This window comes from Heterodontus francisci, unplaced genomic scaffold (assembly GCF_036365525.1).
Source record: "Heterodontus francisci isolate sHetFra1 unplaced genomic scaffold, sHetFra1.hap1 HAP1_SCAFFOLD_405, whole genome shotgun sequence".
Taxonomy (NCBI): Eukaryota; Metazoa; Chordata; class Chondrichthyes; order Heterodontiformes; family Heterodontidae; genus Heterodontus; species Heterodontus francisci.
The window spans coordinates 7,663-30,564 of record NW_027141857.1 but is presented as its reverse complement, the minus strand read 5'-3'; the positions used below and the strand labels follow the sequence as shown (position 1 = coordinate 30,564).

Below are 22,902 nucleotides of genomic sequence, written 5' to 3'. Positions count from 1 at the left end.
AGTTCAGAGAAGGTTTATTATACTAACACTGGAATGGGCGGGTTGACTTGAGGAAAGGTTGGACAGGCTAGGCTTGTATCTACTGGAGCTTAGACGAGTAAGAGGTGATTTGATTGAAACATAAGATTCTGAGGGGTCTTGACAGGGTGGATGTGGAAAGGATGTTTCCCCTTGTGGGAGAATCTAGAACTAGGGGTCACTGTTTAAAAATAAGGGGTTGCCCATTTAAGAGAGAGATGAGGAGAACTTTTTTCTCTGAGTTGACAGTCTTTGGAATTCTCTTCCTCAAAAGGCGGTGGAAGCAGAGTCTTTGAATATTTTTAAGGCAGAGGTAGATAGATTCTTGATAAGCAAGGGGGTGAAAAGTTATCAGGGTAGGTGGGAATGTGGAGTTGAGGTTACAATCAGATCAGCCTGCAAAATCAGAAACAAAAATAAAAAACAGGAATTAGAAAAAGCATTTATTAAACAATTCACAAGGTACCATGCCACCACAAGTGCAATGTCAGAAAATATACAACCATCACTGTTCCTCAAAGCTCAGATACAGACCCTGGAAGCAGGACCGTACTGTGTGGTGGAAACTTAGCAGTGTATGGGGAAGCAGCTAAGATTAGCAGAACGATTCCTGCAGAGTAAATATTGAGAGAAGGGAGGAGGAAGAGTTAGTTCGGCAGCTCCACGGCCACTGGTTCAGCAGCAGATGCCACAATGAGACGAGGTTCAACCAGCGAGCTCCAACTTTCAGTTACCTGTAAGAAGAGTGAGGAACAGGACAATTAATGAATTGGAATTGCAAATTATACAATCAGCACACAGAAGCAGGCTATTCAGCCCATTGTGCCTGTATCAGCTGCTTGTAAAAGCTGTTCAATTATTCCCACTCCTGTACTCTTACCCCATAATCCTTCAAACTTTTTGTTTTCAAGTATTTATCCAATTCCCTTTTGAAAGTTATTATTGAATCTGCTTCCACCGCCCTTTCAGGCAGCGCGTTCCAGATCACAACAACTCACTGCATAAAGAAACATTCTCATCTCCAGTCTGGCATTTTTGCCAATGATCTTAAATCTGTGTCCTCTGGTTACTGACCCTCCTGCCCCCCCAGTGGAAACAGTTTCTCCTTATCTACTCTATCAAAACTCCTCATTTTATATAAAATGTTGATATTGAAATCATTTGTATCTACATGCAATTTTACCTGATAAGTTCACCTCGAGAAGCACAGGTATATTTTATTTTCACCCACTTTGGGATGTGGGAGGCTGTCACAAGGCAGCATTTATTGTCCATCCCAGTTGTCCTGAGGAATTGGAGTCAAAAGTAGCCCAGGACAGGATAAGGGTGAAGACCATTAGCGCGTTTCTTGCCAGCTCACATTACCAGATTTATGGCATTTAATTTCACATCTTGACATGGTGGGATTTGAACTGATGACCACTGGGTTGCTAGTGCATTTCCATAACCATGAGACAATTGTACATGCCCATAATCTCTCTCACACGTACACTGGCACATCACTTCAGAAACACTGCTCCACTCTCATGCTTATCTGCATATTCACACTCCATACCACTACACAAATTTTCTTTTGTACCACTGCATCATTTTCTAAACTTTCTGCTTACACATCCCAAACAGGCCCTTTCTGCAATGCAGAGGTAACTGTCTTTCAGGTGATATGTTAAAGCAAGGACCCCATCTCCTCTTTCAGGTGCACACTATCTCGAAGAGGAGCAGTGGAGTTCTCCCCAATGTCCTGGATAATATTTATCCCTCAATCAACATCATTGAAACAGATTATCTGATCATTATTTCATTACTGTTTGTGGGAGCTTGCTGTGCACAAATAGGCTGCTGCATTTCCTACATCCTGAAGTTGGGAATGGTGCTTTGTAAATGGACACACTTTTCTTTGTAACTCCCCTCCATGCAACACAATATAGATATAACCCAATGTTTGAGTTTTCCTCAGTGAAGATATCGAGGAAGTGGTTAGTTTCCACTGCACATACCTGGGGCTTCCTTGTCACTGCATACTCCACCACATCCTCACCACTTTCCGTTTGATAAATAAGGTCAAACTTTCCAGGCTCTTTAGAACTTCCTGGAACAAAGTGGTACAGTGTATGAAGTAATCCTGAGATACAAGTCAGAAAGTCAAAATGATTGCAGCAAATGTACTCACTCAACACGGAACAGAGATTAGATGAGTGTCTAGAACAGTAGCTTCCCTGGAACTGAAGCTTTCAATCAGCTGTTATAAACACTGGTCTTGATAATTTCATAAAAATGAGGAAGATGGCTGAATATGTTCAAATTTAATAAATGATACACCCCCACTCCTGGGTACAGGTCCCACAAGTGCCACTTGAGCTTTCGCATTTCACCGATTCCTTATGCACAAATGTGGACTGCGAGACATTGGGCATTTCAACTCTGGAGGCATCACAACTGAACCCAATCCTGTTCTCCATACACATGCAGTTCCTAGCAGAGGTCATTGAGTAGTGGTAAGGAACAGATACTTGGGATGATTTTTCCCCTCCCTTATGCATAGCCACTCAGGCCAATTGTAGCCTCTAGCACAGCCCTGGCTGAACCCTGGAAACAGAACATAGATGTGGAATGGAATCTGGGGCCTTGCCAGCCCCTTTGGTTCAGTAACTGAGCAATCAGGGGAGTCCCAGTACAATTTTAAAGGACGTGCTTTCAGTCTTTAATCACTGAAATACTGTATAATTCACAGTGCTAAGTTGGTTCTGAGAAATTTGGATTTTTTTTTTCATGTAAAAGAGACACCAGCTCTTGTAGTTTTGATGCTATATCGACCAAAACAGATGACTATCAGTGCAGAGAGAGCCTCACCTGTTGAAACGGTATCGACAGCGAGCTCCACTTGTTGTGTACTGGGATTGTAACTGATGATTCGTCCTTCCTTTAAACAGAGTTTTCAGAAGAGTCAAACTGCATGGATAGGGCCCAACTCTTCCAGCTCACCCTATTCCATCTGCAATCCAACGGTAACATCATGTCTATTCTCCACATAATCCTGCTTCAGCACGTTGGACAGCGCCAGTACCCACCCCCCCCAGCTACCCCTCTCCCACCAGCAGCCCCCCCAGCTCCCTCTCCCCCACCAGCAGCCCCCCCAGCTCCCTCTCCCCCACCAGCAGCCCCCCCAGCTCCCTCTCCCCCACCAGCAGCCCCCCCAGCTCCCTCTCCCCCACCAGCAGCCCTCCCCGCTCCCTCTCCCCCACCAGCAGACCCCCAGCTCCCTTTCCACCAGCAGCAGCAGACCCCCAGCTCCCTTTCCACCAGCAGCAGCACCCCCCATCTCCCTCTCCACCGCCAGCAGTCCTCCCAGCTCCCTCTCCCCCACCAGCAGCCCCCCCAGCTCCCTCTCCCCCACCAGCAGCCCCCCCAGCTCCCTCTCCCCCACCAGCAGCCCCCCCAGCTCCCTCTCCCCCACCAGCAGCCCCCCCAGCTCCCTCTCCCCCACCAGCAGCCCCCCCAGCTCCCTCTCCCCCACCAGCAGCCCCCCCAGCTCCCTCTCCCCCACCAGCAGACCCCCAGCTCCCTTTCCACCAGCGGCAGCAGACCCCCAGCTCCCTTTCCACCAGCAGCAGCACCCCCCATCTCCCTCTCCACCGCCAGCAGCCCTCCCAGCTCCCTCTCCACCGCCAGCAGCCCTCCCAGCTCCCTCTCCACCGCCAGCAGCCCTCCCAGCTCCCTCTCCACCGCCAGCAGCCCTCCCAGCTCCCTCTCCACCACCAGCAGCCCTCCCAGCTCCCTCTCCACCACCAGCAGCAGCAGACCCCCAGCTCCCTCTCCACCACCAGCAGCCCTCCCAGCTCCCTCTCCACCACCAGCAGCCCTCCCAGCTCCCTCTCCACCACCAGCAGCCCTCCCAGCTCCCTCTCCACCACCAGCAGCCCTCCCAGCTCCCTCTCCACCACCAGCAGCCCTCCCAGCTCCCTCTCCACCACCAGCAGCCCTCCCAGCTCCCTCTCCACCACCAGCAGCCCTCCCAGCTCCCTCTCCACCACCAGCAGCCCTCCCAGCTCCCTCTCCACCACCAGCAGCCCTCCCAGCTCCCTCTCCACCACCAGCAGCCCTCCCAGCTCCCTCTCCACCACCAGCAGCCCTCCCAGCTCCCTCTCCACCACCAGCAGCCCTCCCAGCTCCCTCTCCACCACCAGCAGCCCCCCCCCAGCTCCCTCTCCACCAGCAGCAGCCCTCCCAGCTCCCTCTCCACCAGCAGCAGCCCCCCAGCGCCCTCTCCACCAGCAGCAGCCCCCCCCAGCTCCCTCTCCCCCACCAGCAGCCTCCCCCAGATCCCTCTCCCCCACCAGCAGCCCTCCCAGCCCCCTCTCCCCCACCAGCAGCACCCCCCCAGCTCCCTCTTCCCATCCGCCCGCTCCCTCACCCCCATAGTCATACGAACATACGAATTAGGAGCAGGAGGCCATTCAGCCCCTCGAGCCTTCCCCGCCATTCAGTAATATCATTGCTGATCTGTCCCAGGCCTCAACTCCTCTTTCAGGCCTGTTCCGCATAACCCTCAACTCCCCGAGATTTCAAAAATCTATCTAACTCCTCCTTAAATACATTTCGTGACCTCGCCTCCACAACTCTCTGAGGCAGAGAATTCCAGAGATTCACCACCTTGAGAGAAGAAATTCCTTCACATCTCAGTTTTAAATTCTGCAACTTTGTCCCCTCGTTCCAGATTCCCCCACTAGTGGAACTATCTTCTCAACATCTACCCTGTCAAGCCCCCTTAGAATCTTATATGTTTCTATAAGATCACCTCTCATTCTTCTAAACTCCAGTGAATAAAGGCCTAACCTGTTTAGCCGTTCTTGATAAGCCAACCCCTTCATCCCAGGAATCAGCCTAGTGAATCTTTTCTGAACTGCCTCAAATGCCAGTATATCCTTCTTTAAATATGGGGACCAAAACTGTACGCCGTACTCCAGGTGTGGCTTCACCAACACCCTGTATAGTTGTAACAAGACTTCCCTATTTTTAAACTCTAATCCCCTAGCAATAAAGGCCAAAATTCCATTTGCCTCCCTAACTACTTGCTGCACCTGCACGCTAACTTTGTGTTTCATGTACAAGAACACCTAGATCCCTCTGTACTGCAGTATTTTGTAGTCTTTCTCCATCTAAATAATAATCTGCCTTTTTATTCTTCCTACCAAAGTGGATGACCTCACACTTTCCCACATTGAACTCCATCTGCCAAGTTTTTGCCCACTCACTTAATCTATCTATATCCCTTTGCAGATTCTTTGTGTCCTCATCACAACATGCCTTCCCACCTATTTTTGTATCGTCAGCAAATTTGGATACATTACACTCTGTCCCTTCCTCCAAGTCATTAATATAGATAGTAAATAGTTGAGGCCTTAGGACCGATCCTTGTGGCAGCCCACTAGTTACAGTTTACCAACCTGAGAAAGACCCATTAATCCCGACTCTCTGCTTTCTGTGTGTTAGCCAGTCCTCAATCCATTCCAACACATTACCCCCAATACCGAGCTCTTATTTTATGCAATAACCATTAATGTGGCACCTTATCGAATGCCTTCTGGAAATCCAAATACACAACATCTACTGGTTCCCCTTTATCCACTCTGCTCGTTATATCCTCAAAGAACTCTAACAGATTTGTCAAACATGATTTCCCTTTCATAAAACCATGTTGGCTCTGTTGATTGCATTATATTTTTCTAAATGTCCCATTTCTTCCTTAATAATGGACTCTAGCATTTTCCCAATGACTGATGTTAAGCTAACTGGTCTATAGTTTCCTGCTTTCTGTCTCCCTCCTTTCTTGAATAGGGGTGTCACATTAGCGGTTTGCCAATCCGCTGGTACCCTACCGGAATCCAGTGAGTTTTGGTATATTATGACCAATGCCTCCACTGTCTCTGCAGCCACTTCTTTAAAAACCCTTGGATGCAGGTCATCAGGTCCTGGTGACTTGTCTGCCTTTAGTCCCATCAGTTTGTCCAGCACCTTTTCCCTCATGATAGAGATTGTTACAAGTTCCTCCCTCCCATTTACACTTTGTTCATCTATTATTGTTGGGATGTTTATAGTGTCCTCGACCGTGAAGACCGATGCAAAATATTGGTTTAAATTATCTGCCATTTCCCTGTTCCCTGTTATTAATTCCCCAGTCTCATCCTCTAAGGATCCCACACTTACTTCAGGCTACCTTTTTATATACCCGTAGAAGCTCTTACTGTTTGTTTTTATATTTCGTCAATTTTCTCCCTCTATTAGTTTTTTAGTCATCTGCTGGTTTGTAAAATTTCCCAATTCTCTGGCCTACCACTCGTTTTTGCCGTTTTGTACACCTTTGTTTTTGATTTGATACTCTCCTTAACTTCCTTTGTTATCCCCAGGTGGTTCATCGTTCTCTTCGAGTCCTTCCTTCTGACTGGAATAAATGTTTGCTGAGTGTTATGAAATATCTGCTTAAAAGTCTGCCACTGCTCATCTACTGACTTCCCCTGTAGTCTATCTTCCCAGCCCGTTTTAGACAACTCTTTCTTCATACCTCTGTAATTGCTCTTGTTTAAGTTGAAGACACTGGTTTGAGACCCGAGTTGCTCACCGTCAAACTGAATTTGAAGTTCCACCATGTTATGATCACTTCCCCCTAAAGGACCCTTAACTACAAGATCTCTTATTAATCCTACCTCATTACACAATACCAAATCTAAAATGGTCTGTTCCCTGGTGGGTTCTAGATTAGATTAGAGATACAGCACTGAAACAGGCCCTTCGGCCCACCGAGTCTGTGCCGAACATCAACCACCCATTTATACTAATCCTACACTAATCCCATATTCCTACCAAACATCCCCACCTGTCCCTATATTTCCCTACCACCTACCTATACTAGTGACAATTTATAATGGCCAATTTACCTATCAACCTGCAAGTCTTTTGGCTTGTGGGAGGAAACCGGAGCACCCGGAGAAAACCCACGCAGACACAGGGAGAACTTGCAAACTCCACACAGGCAGTACACGGAATCGAACCCGGGTCCCTGGAGCTGTGAGGCTGCGGTGCTAACCACTGCGCCACTGTGCCGCCCTGTTCTGCGACATATCGCTCTAAGTAACAATCACTGATGCACTCTACAAATTAGTCTTCCATGCTACCCTTGCCAATTTGATTTGTCCAATATGCAGATTAAAATCACCCATGATAATTGCAGTGCCCTTCTTACACGCCTCCATTATTTCCTGATTTATATCTTGTCTTGCAGAGATGCAACTCTTCGGGGGCCTATAGACCGCTCCCACCCGTGATTTCTTTCCCTTGCTATTCCTTATTTCCACCCAAACTGATTCTACATCACGATCTATTACACCTATATCATTTCTCACAACTGCACTGATCCCTTCCTTTAATAGAAAAGCTACCCCACCTCCTTTTCCTTTCTGCCTATTCTTCCGGAATGTCGAATAACCTTCAACATTGAGATTCCAGTCCTGGTCATCCTGCAACCAAGTCGCAGTGATAGCTATCAAATCATATTCATTTATCTCTATCTGTGCCGTCAGCTCATCTATCTTGATACAAATGCTACGTGCATTCAGATAAAGAGCCTTAAACTGACTTTTTACCATTTTTACCTACTCTGGTTCTAATTTCTGCTGTACTCTTATGCTCATATTCTCTATCCCTTCCTGTCACTCTCTGATTAATGTATGCCCCTTCACTATCCTGCACCTCTACTCTCTCGTTACTTTTTGACTTTTTAAACTTCCCTTCAATTGAACCCTCCCCTCCCCCCCCACTATTTAGTTTAAAGCCTTATCTACAACCTTAGTTATACAATTCGCCAGGACACTGGTCTCAGCATGGTTCAAGTGAAGCCCATCCCAACGGAACAGCTGTTTCCCCAGTACTGGTGCCAGTGTCCCATGAATCGGAACCCATTTCTCCCCCACCAATCTTTGAGCCACACGTTTACCTCTCTAATCTTATTTACCCTATGTCAATTTGCACGTAGCTCAGGCAGTAATCTGGAGATTACCACCTTTGTGGTTCTGCCTTTTAATTTAGCCCCGAGCTGCTCATAGTCCCTCAGCAGAACCTCTTTCCTAGTCCTACCTATGTCGTTGGTAGCTACGTGGACCACGACAACTGGATCCTGACCCTCCCACTCCAAGTTCCTCTCTAGCCTAGAAGAGATGTCGTTAATCTTGGCAACAGGTAGGCAACACAGCCTTCAGGACTCTCTATCTTTGCTGCAGAGAACAGTATCTACTCCCCGAACTATGCTATCCCCTACTACAACTTCATTTTGCTTTTCTCCCCCACTTGAATGGCGCTCTGAACCACAGTGCTGTGGTCAGTTCACTCCTTCTCACTACAGTCTGTGCCCTCGTCCACACTGGGAGCAAGAACCTCGTCCCTATTGGATAAGGGCACTGGCTGAGGCTCCTCCAAAACTAAATTCTGGACCCCCACACCTGCCTCACTCACAGTCACTCCCTCCTGTCCCTGACCACTGGCCGAATTCAAGGTACTTAATCTAAGGGGTGTGACTGTCTCCTGAAACAGTGTCCAGGTAACTCTCCCCCTCCCTGATGTGTCGGTGTCCGCAGCTCGGACTCCAGCTCATCAACTCTGAGCCGAAGCTACTACAGCTGTAACACATCACCGTGGATCACACCGGCGCCCACCAGCTCCCACATACTACAGCTGTAACACATCACCGTGGATCACACCGGCGCCCACCAGCTCCCACATACTACAGCTGTAACACATCATAAGATCATGGCTGATCTGTTTGTGTCTCAAATTCCACACTCCCATCTACCCCGATAATCTTTGATTCCCTTGCCCAACAAGAATCTATCTACCTCCACCTTAAAAATATTCAATGACCCCGCCTCCACCACCTTCTGAGGCAGAGAGTTCCAAAGTCACAACCCTCAGACAAAAAAATTCTCATCTCTGTCCTAACAGGGCGACCCCTAATTTTAAAACCGTGCCCCCTAGTTCTGGACTCACCCACAAGAGGAAACATCCTTTCCATATCCACCTTGTCAAGACCGTTCAGGATCTTATAGACATCAATCAAGTCTCCCCTCACTCTTCTAAACTCCAGTGAACACAAGCCCAGTCTGTCCAACCTTTCCTCATAAAACAACCCACTCATTCCAGAATAAAAGCAAAATACTGCGGATGCTGGAAATCTGAAATAAAAACAAGAAATGCTGGAATCACTCAGCAGGTCTGGCAGCATCCGCTCATTCCAGATATCAATCTAGTAAATCTCCTCTGGATCGCCTCCAACGCATTTACATCCTTCCTTAAATAAGACGGCACACAATATTCGAGATGTGGTCTCACCAATGCCCTGTATAACTGCATAACATCCTTACTTTTATTTTTCAATTCCTCATAATAAAGGATAGCATTCCATCGGCCTTCTTTATTACTTGCTGTACCTGTATACTACCATTTTGTAACTCATGCACTAGAACACATAGATCCCTCTGCACCTCGGAATTTTGCAGTCATTCTCTGTTTAAGTAATACTCTGTTTTTTTTATCTTTCCTGCCAAAGTGAACAACTTCACATTTTCCCACATTATACTCCATCTGCCTGATTTTTGCCCTCACAACCGATATCAGTCTGCAACCTCCTTACGTCCTCTTCAGAACATACTTTCTGACCTATCTTTATGTCATCTGCAAATTTAGTTACCATGCCATCACTCCCCTCATCTAACTTATTGATATAAATTGTAAAATGTTGAGGCCCCTGCACAGACCCCTGTGGGACTCTACTCGGCAAGCCCTGCCAATCAGAAATGGACCTATTTATGTATACTCTTGGTTTTCTGCCAGCCAGCCAATCTTCTATCCATGCTAATATGTTACCCCCTACACCATGAGCTCCTACTTTGCGCAATAATCTTTTATGTGGCACCTTGTCAAATGCCTTCTGGAAATCCAAGTACAGTAAGTAAACAGGCTCCCCTTTATCCGCAGGCATGTTACTCCTTCAATGAACTCCAATAAATGGGTTAAACATGATTTCCCTTTCACAAAGCCATGTTGACTGTTCCTGATTACCTTGAGTTTTTCTAAGTGCCCAGCTATAGGCACCTTAATGATTGACTCAAACACCTTCTCCATGACAGACATCAAGCTAACTGGCCTGTAGTTACCTGTTTTCTGCCTCCCCCCCTTCTTGAATAGAGGGATTATATTTGCTATTTTCCAGTCTGATGGAACCTTTCCAGAATCTAGCAAATTTCGAAAAATTAGCACCAAAGCATCATTAGGCACCTCTTTTAAAACCCTAGGATGAAGTCCATCAGCATCCGGGAACTTGTCAGCCCGCAGCTCCATCAGTTTGCTCAGTACCGTTTCCCTGGTGATTGTAATTTCACCAAGTTCCTCTCTTCCTTCCACCTCCTGATTTACAGCTATCACAGAATCACAGAATAATACAGTGCAGAAGAGGCCCTTCAGCCCACCGAGTCTGCACCGATGCATTAAAACACCTGAGCTGTCTACCTAATCCCATTTGCCAGCACTTGGCCCATAGCCTTGAATGTTATGACGTGCCAAGTGCTCATCCAGGTACTTTTTAAAAGGATGTCTGGCAACCTGCCTCTACCACCCCCCCCAGGCAGTGCTTTCCAGACTGTCACCACCCTCCGGGTAGAAAAGTTCTTCCTCAAAGCCCCCTTAAACCTCACACCCCTCACCTTAAACTTGTGACCCCTCGTAACTGACCCTTCAATTAAGGGGAATTACTGGAAATATTGGTAAATACTGGTAATATTACTGGAATATTTTTTGTATTCTCTATAGTGAAGACAGAAGCAAAGACTTGCAGGTTGATAGGTAAATTGGCCATTGTAAATTGCCCCTAGTGTAGGTAGGTGGTAGGAGAATTGAGGGAAGGTGGGGATGTGGTAGGGAATATGGGATTAATGTAGGATTCGTATAAATGGGTGGTTGATGCTTGGCACAGACTAAGTGGGCCGAAGGGCCTGTTTCAGTGCTGCATCTCTCTATGACTCTATTTGTTAATTTCATCCGCCATTTCCTTATCATCTATTAGCTCCCCATTCTCTAGTCACTTTACTTACACTTTTTTTTTTAAATACCTATAGAAACTCTTGCTATCCGTTTTTACATTTCTAGCTAGCTCCCACTCATACTCTAATTTCTTACTCCTGATTAACCTTTGAGTCATTCTCTGCCGTTCTTCATATTCTGACCAATCATCTGACCTGCCACTCACCTTGACGCAATTGTCTTTTCCTTAAGTTTGATGCTTTAACTTCTTTAGTTAACCATGGATGGTGGGTCCTCCTCTTAGAATTTTTCTTTATAGTAGGAATATACTTTTCCTGAGTATTCTGAAATATCCCCTTGAATGTCTGCCACTGCTTCTCTATTGATCCATCTCCTAGCCTAGTAACCCAGTTCTCTTCAGCTAGCTCAGCTTTCATGCCCACATAGTTGCTCTTATTTAAGTTTAAAATACTAGTCTTAGACCCATTCTTCTCTTTCAAACTGGATGGAAAGTTCAATCATATTGTGGTCACTGCTACCTAGAAGTGCCTTTATTTTGAGGCCCACCCACTCCCTCCCCCCACCAGCCCCACTCTCCTCTATCACTACCCCTCCCCTATCCCACTTCCCAGGACAGCCCTTCCTCAGCCCACCACCACTCCCCACTCATTCCCCTTCCTCTGCCCGCCGCTCCCTTCAACGCTGCCCCTTCCCTTCCCTCCCCACCCCCCCCCCCCCCACTCTACCACCTCTCCCCATTCATGGCCCAGCACTGCTCCTCCATGCTACTGCTTAGTGCCCCACCTGCACCCTCCCAGTATTTCAAGCTGGTGCAAAATGAACATTCATTTTTAAAATATTTTTGAATACCTTGTAGTCTGACAACTCGGGTGTGTAATTCTCAGACAGTTCCAACATCTTGGGAGAAAATCAAAAACAGTCACATTAGATTATGGAGATCTACAAGGACAGGCTGACCCTTTTCTAGAATGTCTCCTCCCGCACACTGCATCACCATAACCCTGGATCCCTCCTCGTACAACACATCAATTGTCTCCTGACCCCAGTTACACTTTCTTCTTCAATGTCCTTCCTTGTAAACTAATCCCACTATTCCCAGCATGAGCATTTACCCTGATACCTCCTCCAACACGTCAGCTTCTCATTTTAATCATGTCCCTTTGGATTTAAACCCTTCACCTACTGTTTCTCTCAACTCTCTCCATAATCTCAAAATTTTCATAGATATTAACTCAAAGTCGCCTTTTTCCAAAGAAAACATATACAATTTACTGAGTTTATCCAGATTAATTCCCAATGTCTTGAGTTATTTTCCATGCCTGTCTCTGCACCTTCTCAAGGGCATCAAACTGTTTATTACAGCCAAGAATCTTGCAAAGCTATTGTTACAGACAAATAGTTTAGTCTCTATTCCGATCAAGGTCAGGGCTTTGGTAAAACAAACGGAGAATCTGCCCAGGATCAGTGTAGAGAGGTTACCTTAAAGGCAATTCTTTCTCCCACTTGAGGTGGCGCAGCCAGGAGTGGAAGTTTGCTGTAGTCTCTCTTCGGAATCTCTGGGGGATTCTGTTCAAAGGCAGAAACACATATAAACAAAGTGACTGGGGCGCAGAGTGTCACAAGCAGTTACTACATGCACTGCACCCACACCGTGCTCATGCATGGCTGCATTTCACCTGCACCAACACCATGCCTGTGGCCACATCACGCTCGCACCCTCGTCAGGTTACTCCTGGGTCGCACTGTGCACACGGGGCAGCGCCGGGACTCACCGCACTGTGCACACGGGGCAGCGCCGGGACTCACCGCACTGTGCACACGGGGCAGCGCCGGGACTCACCGCACTGTGCACACGGGGCAGCGCCGGGACTCACCGCACTGTGCACACGGGGCAGCGCCGGGACTCACCGCACTGTGCACACGGGGCAGCGCCGGGACTCACCGCACTGTGCACACGGGGCAGCGCCGGGACTCACCGCACTGTGCACACGGGGCAGCGCCGGGACTCACCGCACTGTGCACACGGGGCAGCGCCGGGACTCACCGCACTGTGCACACGGGGCAGCGCCGGGACTCACCGCACTGTGCACACGGGGCAGCGCCGGGACTCACCGCACTGTGCACACGGGGCAGCGCCGGGACTCACCGCACTGTGCACACGGGGCAGCGCCGGGACTCACCGCACTGTGTCCACGGGACAGCATCGGGACTCAATGCACTGTGTCCACGGGACAGCATCGGGACTCAACGCACTGTGCACACGGGACAGCATCGGGACTCACTGCAGCGTGTGCACACAGGTTAGCATCGGGATTCACTGCAGCGTGTGCACACACAGGCTAGAACAAAGAACTGCACAGCACAGGAACAGGCCATTCGGCCCTCCAAGCCTGCATCGATCTTGATAACTGTCTAAACTAAAAGCTTCTGCACTTCCGGGGCCCAAATCCCTCTATTCCCATCCTATTCATGTATTTGTCAAGATACCTCTTAAACATCACTATCCTACCCGCTTCCACCACCTCCCCCGGCAACAAGTTCCAGGCACTCACCACCCTCTGTGTAACAAACCTGCCTCGCACATCCCCTCAACTTTTCCCCTCGCATCTTAAACATACGTCCCCTAGTAACTGACTCTTCCACCCTGGGAAAAAGCTTCTGACTATCCACTCTGTCCATGTCGCTCATATCTTCGTAAACCGCTATCATGTCGCCCCTCCACCTCCGTCGTTCCAGTGAAAACAATCCGAGTTTATCCAACCTCTCCTCATAGCTAATGCCCTCCAGACCAGGCAACATCCTGGTAAACCTCTTCAGTACCCTCTCCAAAGCCTCCACGTCCTTCTGGTAGTGTGGCGACCAGAATTGCACACAATATTCCAAGTGTGGCCTAACTAAGGTTCTGTACAGCTGCAGCATGACTTGCCAATTTTTATACTCTATGCCCCAACCGATGAAGGCAAGCATGCCGTATGCCTTCTTGACTACCTTATCCACCTGCGTTGCCACTTTCAGTGACCTGTGGACCCAGATCTCTCTGCCTGTCAATACTCCTAAGGGTTCTGCCATTTACTGTATACTTCCCACCTGCATTAGACCTTCCAAAATGCATTACCTCACATTTGTCCGGGTTAAACTCCATCTGCCATTTCTCCACCCAAGTCTCCAACCGATCTATATCCTGCTGTATCCTCTGACAATCCTCATCATTATCCGCAACTCCACCAACCTTTGTGTCGTCCGCAAAATTACTAATCAGACCTGATACGTTTTCCTCAAAATCATTTATATATACTACAAACAGCAAAGGTCCCAGCACTGATCCCTGCGGAACACCACTAGACACATCCCTCCATTCAGAAAAGCACCCATCCACTGCTACCCTCTGTCTTCTATGACCAAGCCAGTTCTGGATCCATCTTGCCAGCTCACCTGTGATCCCGTGTGACTTCCCTTTTGTACCAGTCTTCCATGAGGGACCTTGTCAAAGGCTTTACTGAAGTCCATATAGACAACATCCACTGCCCTTCCCTCATCAATCATCTTCGTCACTTCCTCAAAAAACTCAATCAAGTTAGTGAGACACAACCTCCCCTTCACAAAACCATGCTGCCTCTCGCTAATAAGTTTGTTTGTTTCCAAATGGGAGTAAATCCTGTCCCGAAGGATCCTCTCTAATAATTTCCCTACCACTGACATAAGCACCGGGACTCTCTGCAGTGTGTGCACACACAGGACAGCATCGGGATTCAATGCAGTGTGTGCACACAGAGGGCAGCACCGGGACTCACCGCAGTGTGTGCACACACAGGGCAGCACCGGGACTCACCGCAGTGTGTGCACACACAGGGCAGCACCGGGATTCAATGCAGTGTGTGCACACACAGGGCAGCACCGGGACTCACCGCAGTGTGTGCACACACAGGGCAGCACCGGGACTCACCGCAGTGTGTGCACACACAGGGCAGCACCGGGACTCACCGCAGTGTGTGCACACACAGGGCAGCACCGGGACTCACCGCAGTGTGTGCACACACAGGGCAGCACCGGGACTCACCGCAGTGTGTGCACACACAGGGCAGCACCGGGACTCACCGCAGTGTGTGCACACACAGGGCAGCATCGGGACTCAATGCAGTGTGTGCACACACAGGGCAGCATCGGGATTCAATGCAGTGTGTGCACACACAGGGCAGCACCGGGACTCACCGCAGTGTGTGCACACACAGGGCAGCACCGGGACCCACCGCAGTGTGTGCACACACAGGGCAGCACCGGGACCCACCGCAGTGTGTGCACACACAGGGCAGCACCGGGACCCACCGCAGTGTGTGCACACACAGGGCAGCACCGGGACTCACCGCAGTGTGTGCACACACAGGGCAGCACAGGACAGTATCAAGCCTTTCTGCATTCAACTCCTGGTAAAGGTGCGACAGCTCAGTGATAGGAGAGACACAAAAGCCCTGCAATTCTCTTGTGGCCACAGTGAAGATGTGGTGGTAGAAAACTGCTCCAGCAATGCCAGACAATTGTCACTGTGACTTTGGTAAACATTCAGTCTTGGCCTTTAGCACTGTCCAGGCAATGAGTGCCCGAGATGCGACAATGCTCACCAGATGCCTGCCCCAAAATCAGTGTTCTTGTTAAAGATGGGGCACCTCTCTACTTGAATTAATCTTCCAGTAAAGCAAACTGCTTTCATTTTCTCCAAGGGAACCATTTTATTTATAGACAATTTCCCTCCCTGCCCTCTAGTTTCCTGACAGCACTAACTCTTGCTATGGCAGTTCCACAGCAAAGCACGGCTACCCGACCCAAACCCGACCAGACCAGATGACATGCGTCAGGTTCGGGTCTGGTCTCTCTTCCGGGTTCGGCATTCAGGGTCTGGTCAGGCTGGACGCGGTCAGTGCTACCTTGCTCTGGGAGGGAACTTCTGCACAATTCTGCAGGAATAGCCTGCTGCTGGAACGGCGGGCGGATCATAACATTTGGACAAGGTATGTTTGATATAATTAACTTTTCTACGGTAATCTAGTCGGGCGTGAGAAAAAAATCAAAAGGACTCAGGCCCGGGTTGGATGTGGTCAGGTCAGGCTTCAATTTCATACCCGAGCAGGCCTTTATTCCACAGTAGTTCCTGAACTGTCTGGTACCTCAGCAAACTGGCCATTTTTCCCGTGTAAGCCCAGAAACAGTGCCAGGAAATTAGATTACAGCGGCATCGTAACCAAGCATGATTCTATCCTCGCCCGGCATTCACTAAACCACTCCCCCCACACGCCAGCCCAGGGTCACTGTGCAGTGATCAGAATCACAGACTGCCCTCCCCCCCCCCCCCCCACCAGCAACCCCCCCCCCCCCCCCCCCCCCACCCCAACCCAATCAAACAAAGAGTGACAGTCCAGGGATTAGATCTCCAGTGAGCAGAGTGTTTATCCATGGCCAAAGGAACAATCTTGGAGGAGTCAGTCCTGGGGGCACTTCCACCGGGCCCTCCCTCCCGAGATACTGCAGTGCTGACACAACAATGGGTTTGAAAACCAATCGTACCAAAGGTAATGCAAAAATCTGGGGGAAGTTACGCTTCATAGAGACTGGACAAATCAAACTGACAAAAATAGTTTGCAGCATGAGTTCAAGGAATGCATTTGGGAAAGTTTCCGAGAATAATACATTGTGGCAACCAACTGGGGAACAAGTTATTTCGATCTTTTCTTGTGTAATCTGACAGGGTTAATTAGTAATCTCATAGTAAGGGAATCTCTTGGAAAGAGTGATCACAATGATTGAATTTCTCATTGCGTTCGAGAGTGGTATACTTATGTGCAAAACTAGAGTCTTAAACTTAAAATCAATTCCATTGATCTGAGGGGAGACTTGAAAAAGATATATTGGGAAATCAGATTAAAAAGTTTGACTGAAGATAAGCATTGAATTATTAATAAGGCATATAGGATCCTGGGATTTATAAATATAGGCATAGAGTACAAAAGGAGGAAGTTATGCAGAACTTTCATAAAACACTGGTTGGCTACAACTGGAGTATTGCACCCAGTTCTGGGCACTGCAATTTAGGAAGGATGTGAAGGCATTGAAGAGGATGCAGAAAAGATTTGAGAATTGTTCCAGAAATGAGGGGACTTCAGTTATGTGGCAAGATTGGAGAAACTGGGGCTGTTCTCCTTAGGGGCGATTGAGAGAATATCTGACTGAGGTGGTTAAAATCATGGAAGAGTAGATAGACAGAAACGGGCGGCACAGTGGCGCAGTGGTTAGCACCGCAGCCTCACAGCTCCAGGGACCCAGGTTCGATTCCAGGTACTGCCTGTGCGGAGTTTGCAAGTTCTCCCTGTGTCTGCGTGGGTTTTCTCCGGGTGCTCCGGTTTCCTCCCACAAGCCAAAAGACTTGCAGGATGGTAGGTAAATTGGCCATTATAAATTGTCACTAGTATAGGTAGGTGGTAGGGAAATATAGGGACAGGTGGGGATGTTTGGTAGGAATATGGGATTAGTGTAGGATTAGTATAAATGGGTGGTTGATGTTCGGCACAAACTCAGTGGGCCGAAGGGCCTGTTTCAGTGCTGTATCTCTAATCTAATCTAATTGGTGGAAGGGTCGAGAACCTGAGGACACCGATTTGAGGTGATTGGCAAAAGAACCAACGCTGACATGAGGGAAACATTTTTATGCAGCGAGTGGTTAGGATCTGGAATGCACTGTCTGAGAGTGCGATGGAGGCAGCTTCAGTGAGTGTTTAGGATCTGGAATGCACTGTCTGAGAGTGCGGTGGAGGCAGGTTCAGTGGGTGTTTTAGGATCTGGAATGCACTGTCTGAGTGTGGTGGAGGCAGGTTCAGTGAGTGTTTAGGATCTGGAATGCACTGTCTGAGAGTGTGGTGGAGGCACGTTCAGTGAATGTTTAGGATCTGGAATGCACTGTCTGAGAGTGCGATGGAGGCAGGTTCAGTGAGTGTTTAGGATCTGGAATGCACTGTCTGAGAGTGTGGTGGAGGCAGGTTCAGTGAGTGTTTAGGATCTAAAATGCACTGTCTGAGAGTGTGGTGGAGGCAGCTTCAGTGAGTGCTTAGGATCTGGAATGCACTGTCTGAGAGTGTGGTGGAGGCAGGTTCAGTGAATGTTTAGGATCTGGAATGCACTGTCTGAGAGTGTGATGGAGGCACGTTCAGTGAATGTTTAGGATGTGGAATGCACTGTCTGAGAGTGTGGTGGAGGCAGGTTCAGTGAGTCTTTAAGATCTGGAATGCACTGTCTGAGAGTGTGGTGGAGGCAGGTTCAGTGAGTGTTTAGGATCTGGAATGCACTGTCTGAGTGTGTGGTGGAGGCAGGTTCAGTGAATGTTTAGGATCTGGAATGCACTGTCTGAGAGTGTGGTGGAGGCAGGTTCAGTGAGTGTTTAAGATCTGGAATGCACTGTCTGAGAGTGTGGTGGAGGCAGGTTCAGTGAGTGTTTAGGATCTGGAATGCACTGTCTGAGTGTGTGGTGGAGGCAGGTTCAGTGAATGTTTAGGATCTGGAATGCACTGTCTGAGAGTGTGGTGGAGGCAGATTCAAATGTGGCTATCAAAAAGGAATTGGATAATTATCTGAAGAGAAACAATTTGCAGGGAAAAGGCAGGTGAGTGGGACTAGTAATGTTGTTCTTGCAGAGTGCCAGTGGAGGCACGTAGGGCTGAATAGTCTCTTTCTGTACTCTAACCATTCTAGGGGAGGTGGTGGCGTAGTGGTAATGACATGGGACTAGTAATTCAGAGGCCCAAGTTAATGCTGAGGGCATGGGTTCAAATCCCACCATGGCAGACGGTGAAATTTGAATTAACAACCTGGAATTTGAAAACAAAGCTAGTCGAATGGTGAAACCATTGCTTATTATTGTTAAAACCCATCTGCTTCACTAATGGCCTTTAAGGATGGAAATCTGCCATCCATATGAATCCATTATTAAGGAAGAAATAGCAGGACATTTAGAAAAGCTTAACGCAATCAAACAGAGTCAACATGGTTTTGTGAAAGGGAAATCATGTTTGACCAATTTGCTAGAGTAGATAAAGGGGAACCAGTAGATGTAGTGTATTTAGATTTCCAGAAGGCATTTAATAAGGTGCCACATAAAAGATTATTGCACAAGATAGGAGCTGACGGGGTATTGGGGGTAATGTATTAGCATGGATTGAGGATTGTCTTCTGTGTGTTAACCAGAGAGTCGGGATTAATGGGTCTTCTTCAGGTTGGAAAGATGTAACTAGTGGAGTGCCACAAGGATCAGTCCTAGGGCCTCAATTATTTACTATCTATATTAATGACTTGGAGGAGGGAGCAGAGTGTAATATATCCAAATTTACTGATGATACAAAAATAGGTGAGAGGGCATGTTGTGATGAGGACATAAGGAATCTGCAAGGGGATATTGATAGGTTGAGTGAGTGGGCAAAAACTTGGCAGATGGAGTTTAATGCAGGAAAGTGTGAGGTCATGCACTTTGGTAGGAAGAATCAAAAGGCAGACTGTTATTTAAATCGAGAGATACTCCAAAAAAGTGCAGCACAGAGGGATCTGGATGTTCTTGTGCATGAAACACAAAAAGTTAACATGCAAGTGCAGCAAGTAATTAAGGCGGCAAATGGAATTTTGACCTTTATTGCTAGAAGGTTAGAGTTTAAAAATCGGGAAGTCTTGTTTCAACTGTACAGGGTGTTGGTGAGGCTGCACCTGGAGTGCTGTGTTCAGTTTTGGTCCCCATATTTCAGAAAGGATACACTGGCATTGCAGGCAGTTCAAAAGAGATTCACTAGGCTGATTCCTGGGATGAAAGAGTTGACTTATCAAAAACGGTTTAAACAGGTTAGGCCTTTATTCATCAGAGTTTAGAAGAATGAGAGGTGATCTTATTGAAACGTTCAAGATTCTGAGGGGGCTCGACAGGGTAGATGTTGAGAAGATGTTTCCACTAGTGGGGGAATCTTGAACTAGGAGACATAATTACAGACTATGGGGGCACACATTTAAAACTGAGATGCGAAGGAATTTCTTCTCTGAGGGTAGTGAATGTCTGGAATTCTCTACAACAGACAGTTGTGGAGGCTAGATCACTGCAAGAGGTAGATAGATTTTGTTGTTGAGGGCTATGAGGATGTGGCACGAAAGAGGAGCCGAGGTCTGGGGCAGATCAGCCATGATCTTATTAAATGGCAGGGCAGGCTTGAAGGGTTGAATAGCCTACTCCTGCTCCTATTTCTTACTTTCTTATCCTTACCTGGCCTGGCCTACATGTTACTCCAGACCCATAGCAATGTGGTTGACTCTTAAATGCCCTTTGAAATGGCCTAGCAAGGCAGTTTTTGAAGAAAAATTAGGGATGGGCAATGCCCACATCACGTGAATGAATAAAAATAATCTTCTACTGGTTGTGTATGGTCAAGTCCAGTTACTTTCTCTGGGCGTGGAGGGGGTGGGGGGGGTGTTAACTGAGTGAAATAGGTGCACATTTCCCCCTCATATCCACTCACCTCGACAATTACATGCTTTTTTGTCACACTTTCATTTGATTCTCCAGGTCTTGGTTCCTGGCTGCTTTCATAGTTATAGGAAAAGAAGCCAGCTCCTCGGCCCCTCCCCCGAAATGTGCCACGTTGCTGCCGGTCTCTCCCACGGGAAGCTGCAAAATCCTCGTCCCCGTCCCCTTCCGTTGCCCCACCCAAAGTCGCCATTCCCCGTTTGATCAGGTCGCAGGGTGGTAGTGATGGGCTGATTCCCCTCTTTGCCGGTTTCACTTGGCCTGGCACTGTCTGCTCCTGTGGGTTTGCTCTCAAGTTTCCCCGATTCGGAATCTTGCGAGTCAGAAGAGTCTTCAGACGAACTTCTTGCAGCATTAGGGACACCGTTTTCAGACTGGCCAGATATCCTTTCCACTGAAGACAGAGCTACAGGCTTCATTGTGGATGCTTTCTTAACCATGGGTGTTTCAGAGTCACTGCTCAGCGAGTCGGAGCTGCAGTTCCCCTTTGCCCCTGTCATTTTGGTGGCAGTGTTAGCCTGCGTGGGCCTCTTCCAACTTCTTGTGTTGGGAATCTTGTTTGCTGAGCTACCGCAGGCCTCGATCTTGGCGATGGTACTTGCTGTTTCCAGCTCATGGTTCTTTGACCGCAGACGGTCGCTCTCACTGGGGTCACTGGACAAGCACTCGCTGTCCAATGCCTGTGCCGCGACCTCTCTCTGAAATGTGGAGTCATTTGAAGCATTCTTTCTCTCCCCTAGTTTAGAGAGGGGAATCGCAGCACTGGGCTCTGAGGGAGCTTTTCCCAAACCTCTAGACCTGGTTCTTTTGCTGGAACAATCTCTACCAGTTTGGTCTTTGCCAGATTTATCCTTTTTCTTTTTGTAGTGTTTCTTTTCAACATTATACTTTCCATCACCTTCTGTCTCGTTCTTACGTTTCCTTGAACTCTCTGTACTTACAATTGAAACAGTCTCTCCTGTGGAATCGTGCCTCTGCCCTGCAGTCAATCCAGCACCTTTTCTCCTTTTCTTTTTCCGTCCATTTTCACTTTGTGGCTGATGGTTGTCAACAGACTGGTGTCGGTGCCTCTTCTTTGGCTTCACACTCGGCCAGTCTGGAGAGTTGCTGGTCACAAATCCATTTTCTGTTATCAGTTCCTCCTGTTTCACTCTGCAAAAGGAGAACAGACACCAGTGAAGTGACTTCTGCATTTTATGCCTCTTAAAAAGTTGCGAGCTCGGCTCTTGAACAGCCTGTGGAAGGCTTGGCACATCCAGCTTCGAAAATTCATTGTGTTTAAACTGGCCGGTCCTCACAAAACCATTCCCAGCAGGCGAATGTCACAACAGGCAAGTCAACAACTTGCACTGATATAGCACCTTTAACATAGTAAAATGTCCCAAGGTGGTTCTCAAGGACATTAATAAAGTTTGACACTGAGTCACACAGGGAGATATAAGGGCAGATCACAGAATCTCAGAATTGTTACAGTGCAGGAGGCCATTCGGCCCATCGTGTCTGTACTGGCTCTCTGAAAGAGCAACTCCCTCACTTCCATTCCCCTGCCTTCTCCCCGTAACCCTCCACATTCTTCCTTTTCATATAACTGTCTAATTCCCTTTTGAATGCTTCAGTTGAACCTGCCTCCTCCACATTCTCAGGCAGCGCATTCCAGACCTTAACCACTCGCTGTGTGAAAATTTTTTTCCTCATGTCACTTTTGTTCTTTTACCCATTACTTTAAATCTGTGCCCTCTTGTTCTCCTTCCACAAGTGGGAACAGTTTCTCTCTATCTACTCTGCCCAGACCCCTCATGATTTTAAATACCTCTATCAAATCACCTCTCAGCCTTCTCTTCTCCAAGATGACCAAAAGCTAGGTTTAAAGGAGCAGAGAGTAGGTAGGTGGAGTGTTTTAGGGAAGGAATTCCAGAGTCTGGGGCCTCAGCAGCTGAAGGCACAGCTGCCAATGGGAGAGCGATTAAAATTGGAGATGTGAAAGAGGCCAGAATTAGAGCAGCACAGGTATCGTGGAGGGTTGTGGGACAGGAGCAGATTGCAGAGATGGGAGTGGTGAGGTCATGGAGGGATTTGAAAACAAAGATGAGAATTTTTAAATCAAAGCATTGTTTAACCAGGAGCCAATGTAGGACAGCAAGCACAGGGATGATAGATGAACTGGACTTGGTGAGAGTTAGGACACTGGTAGAGTTATTGGAATAGTCAAGTCTGGAGGTAACAAAGACATGGATGAGAATTTCAGCAGATGAGCTGGGACTAAA

General features: G+C 47.9%; 1 protein-coding gene across 1 annotated transcript; it reads right to left on the bottom strand.

Moving 5' to 3' along the window:
* Positions 1 to 448: 448 nt before the first annotated feature.
* coil (coilin p80) lies at positions 449 to 21,790 on the bottom strand (the record flags this gene model as incomplete). Its single annotated transcript, XM_068027945.1, is given in 7 exon segments — positions 449 to 752; positions 2,016 to 2,107; positions 2,869 to 2,938; positions 11,950 to 11,997; positions 12,580 to 12,666; positions 20,631 to 20,768; positions 20,770 to 21,790. Coding segments are annotated over 7 exon segments (1,543 nt in total), but the record flags the coding sequence as incomplete, so codon positions are not given.
* Positions 21,791 to 22,902: the final 1,112 nt, after the last annotated feature.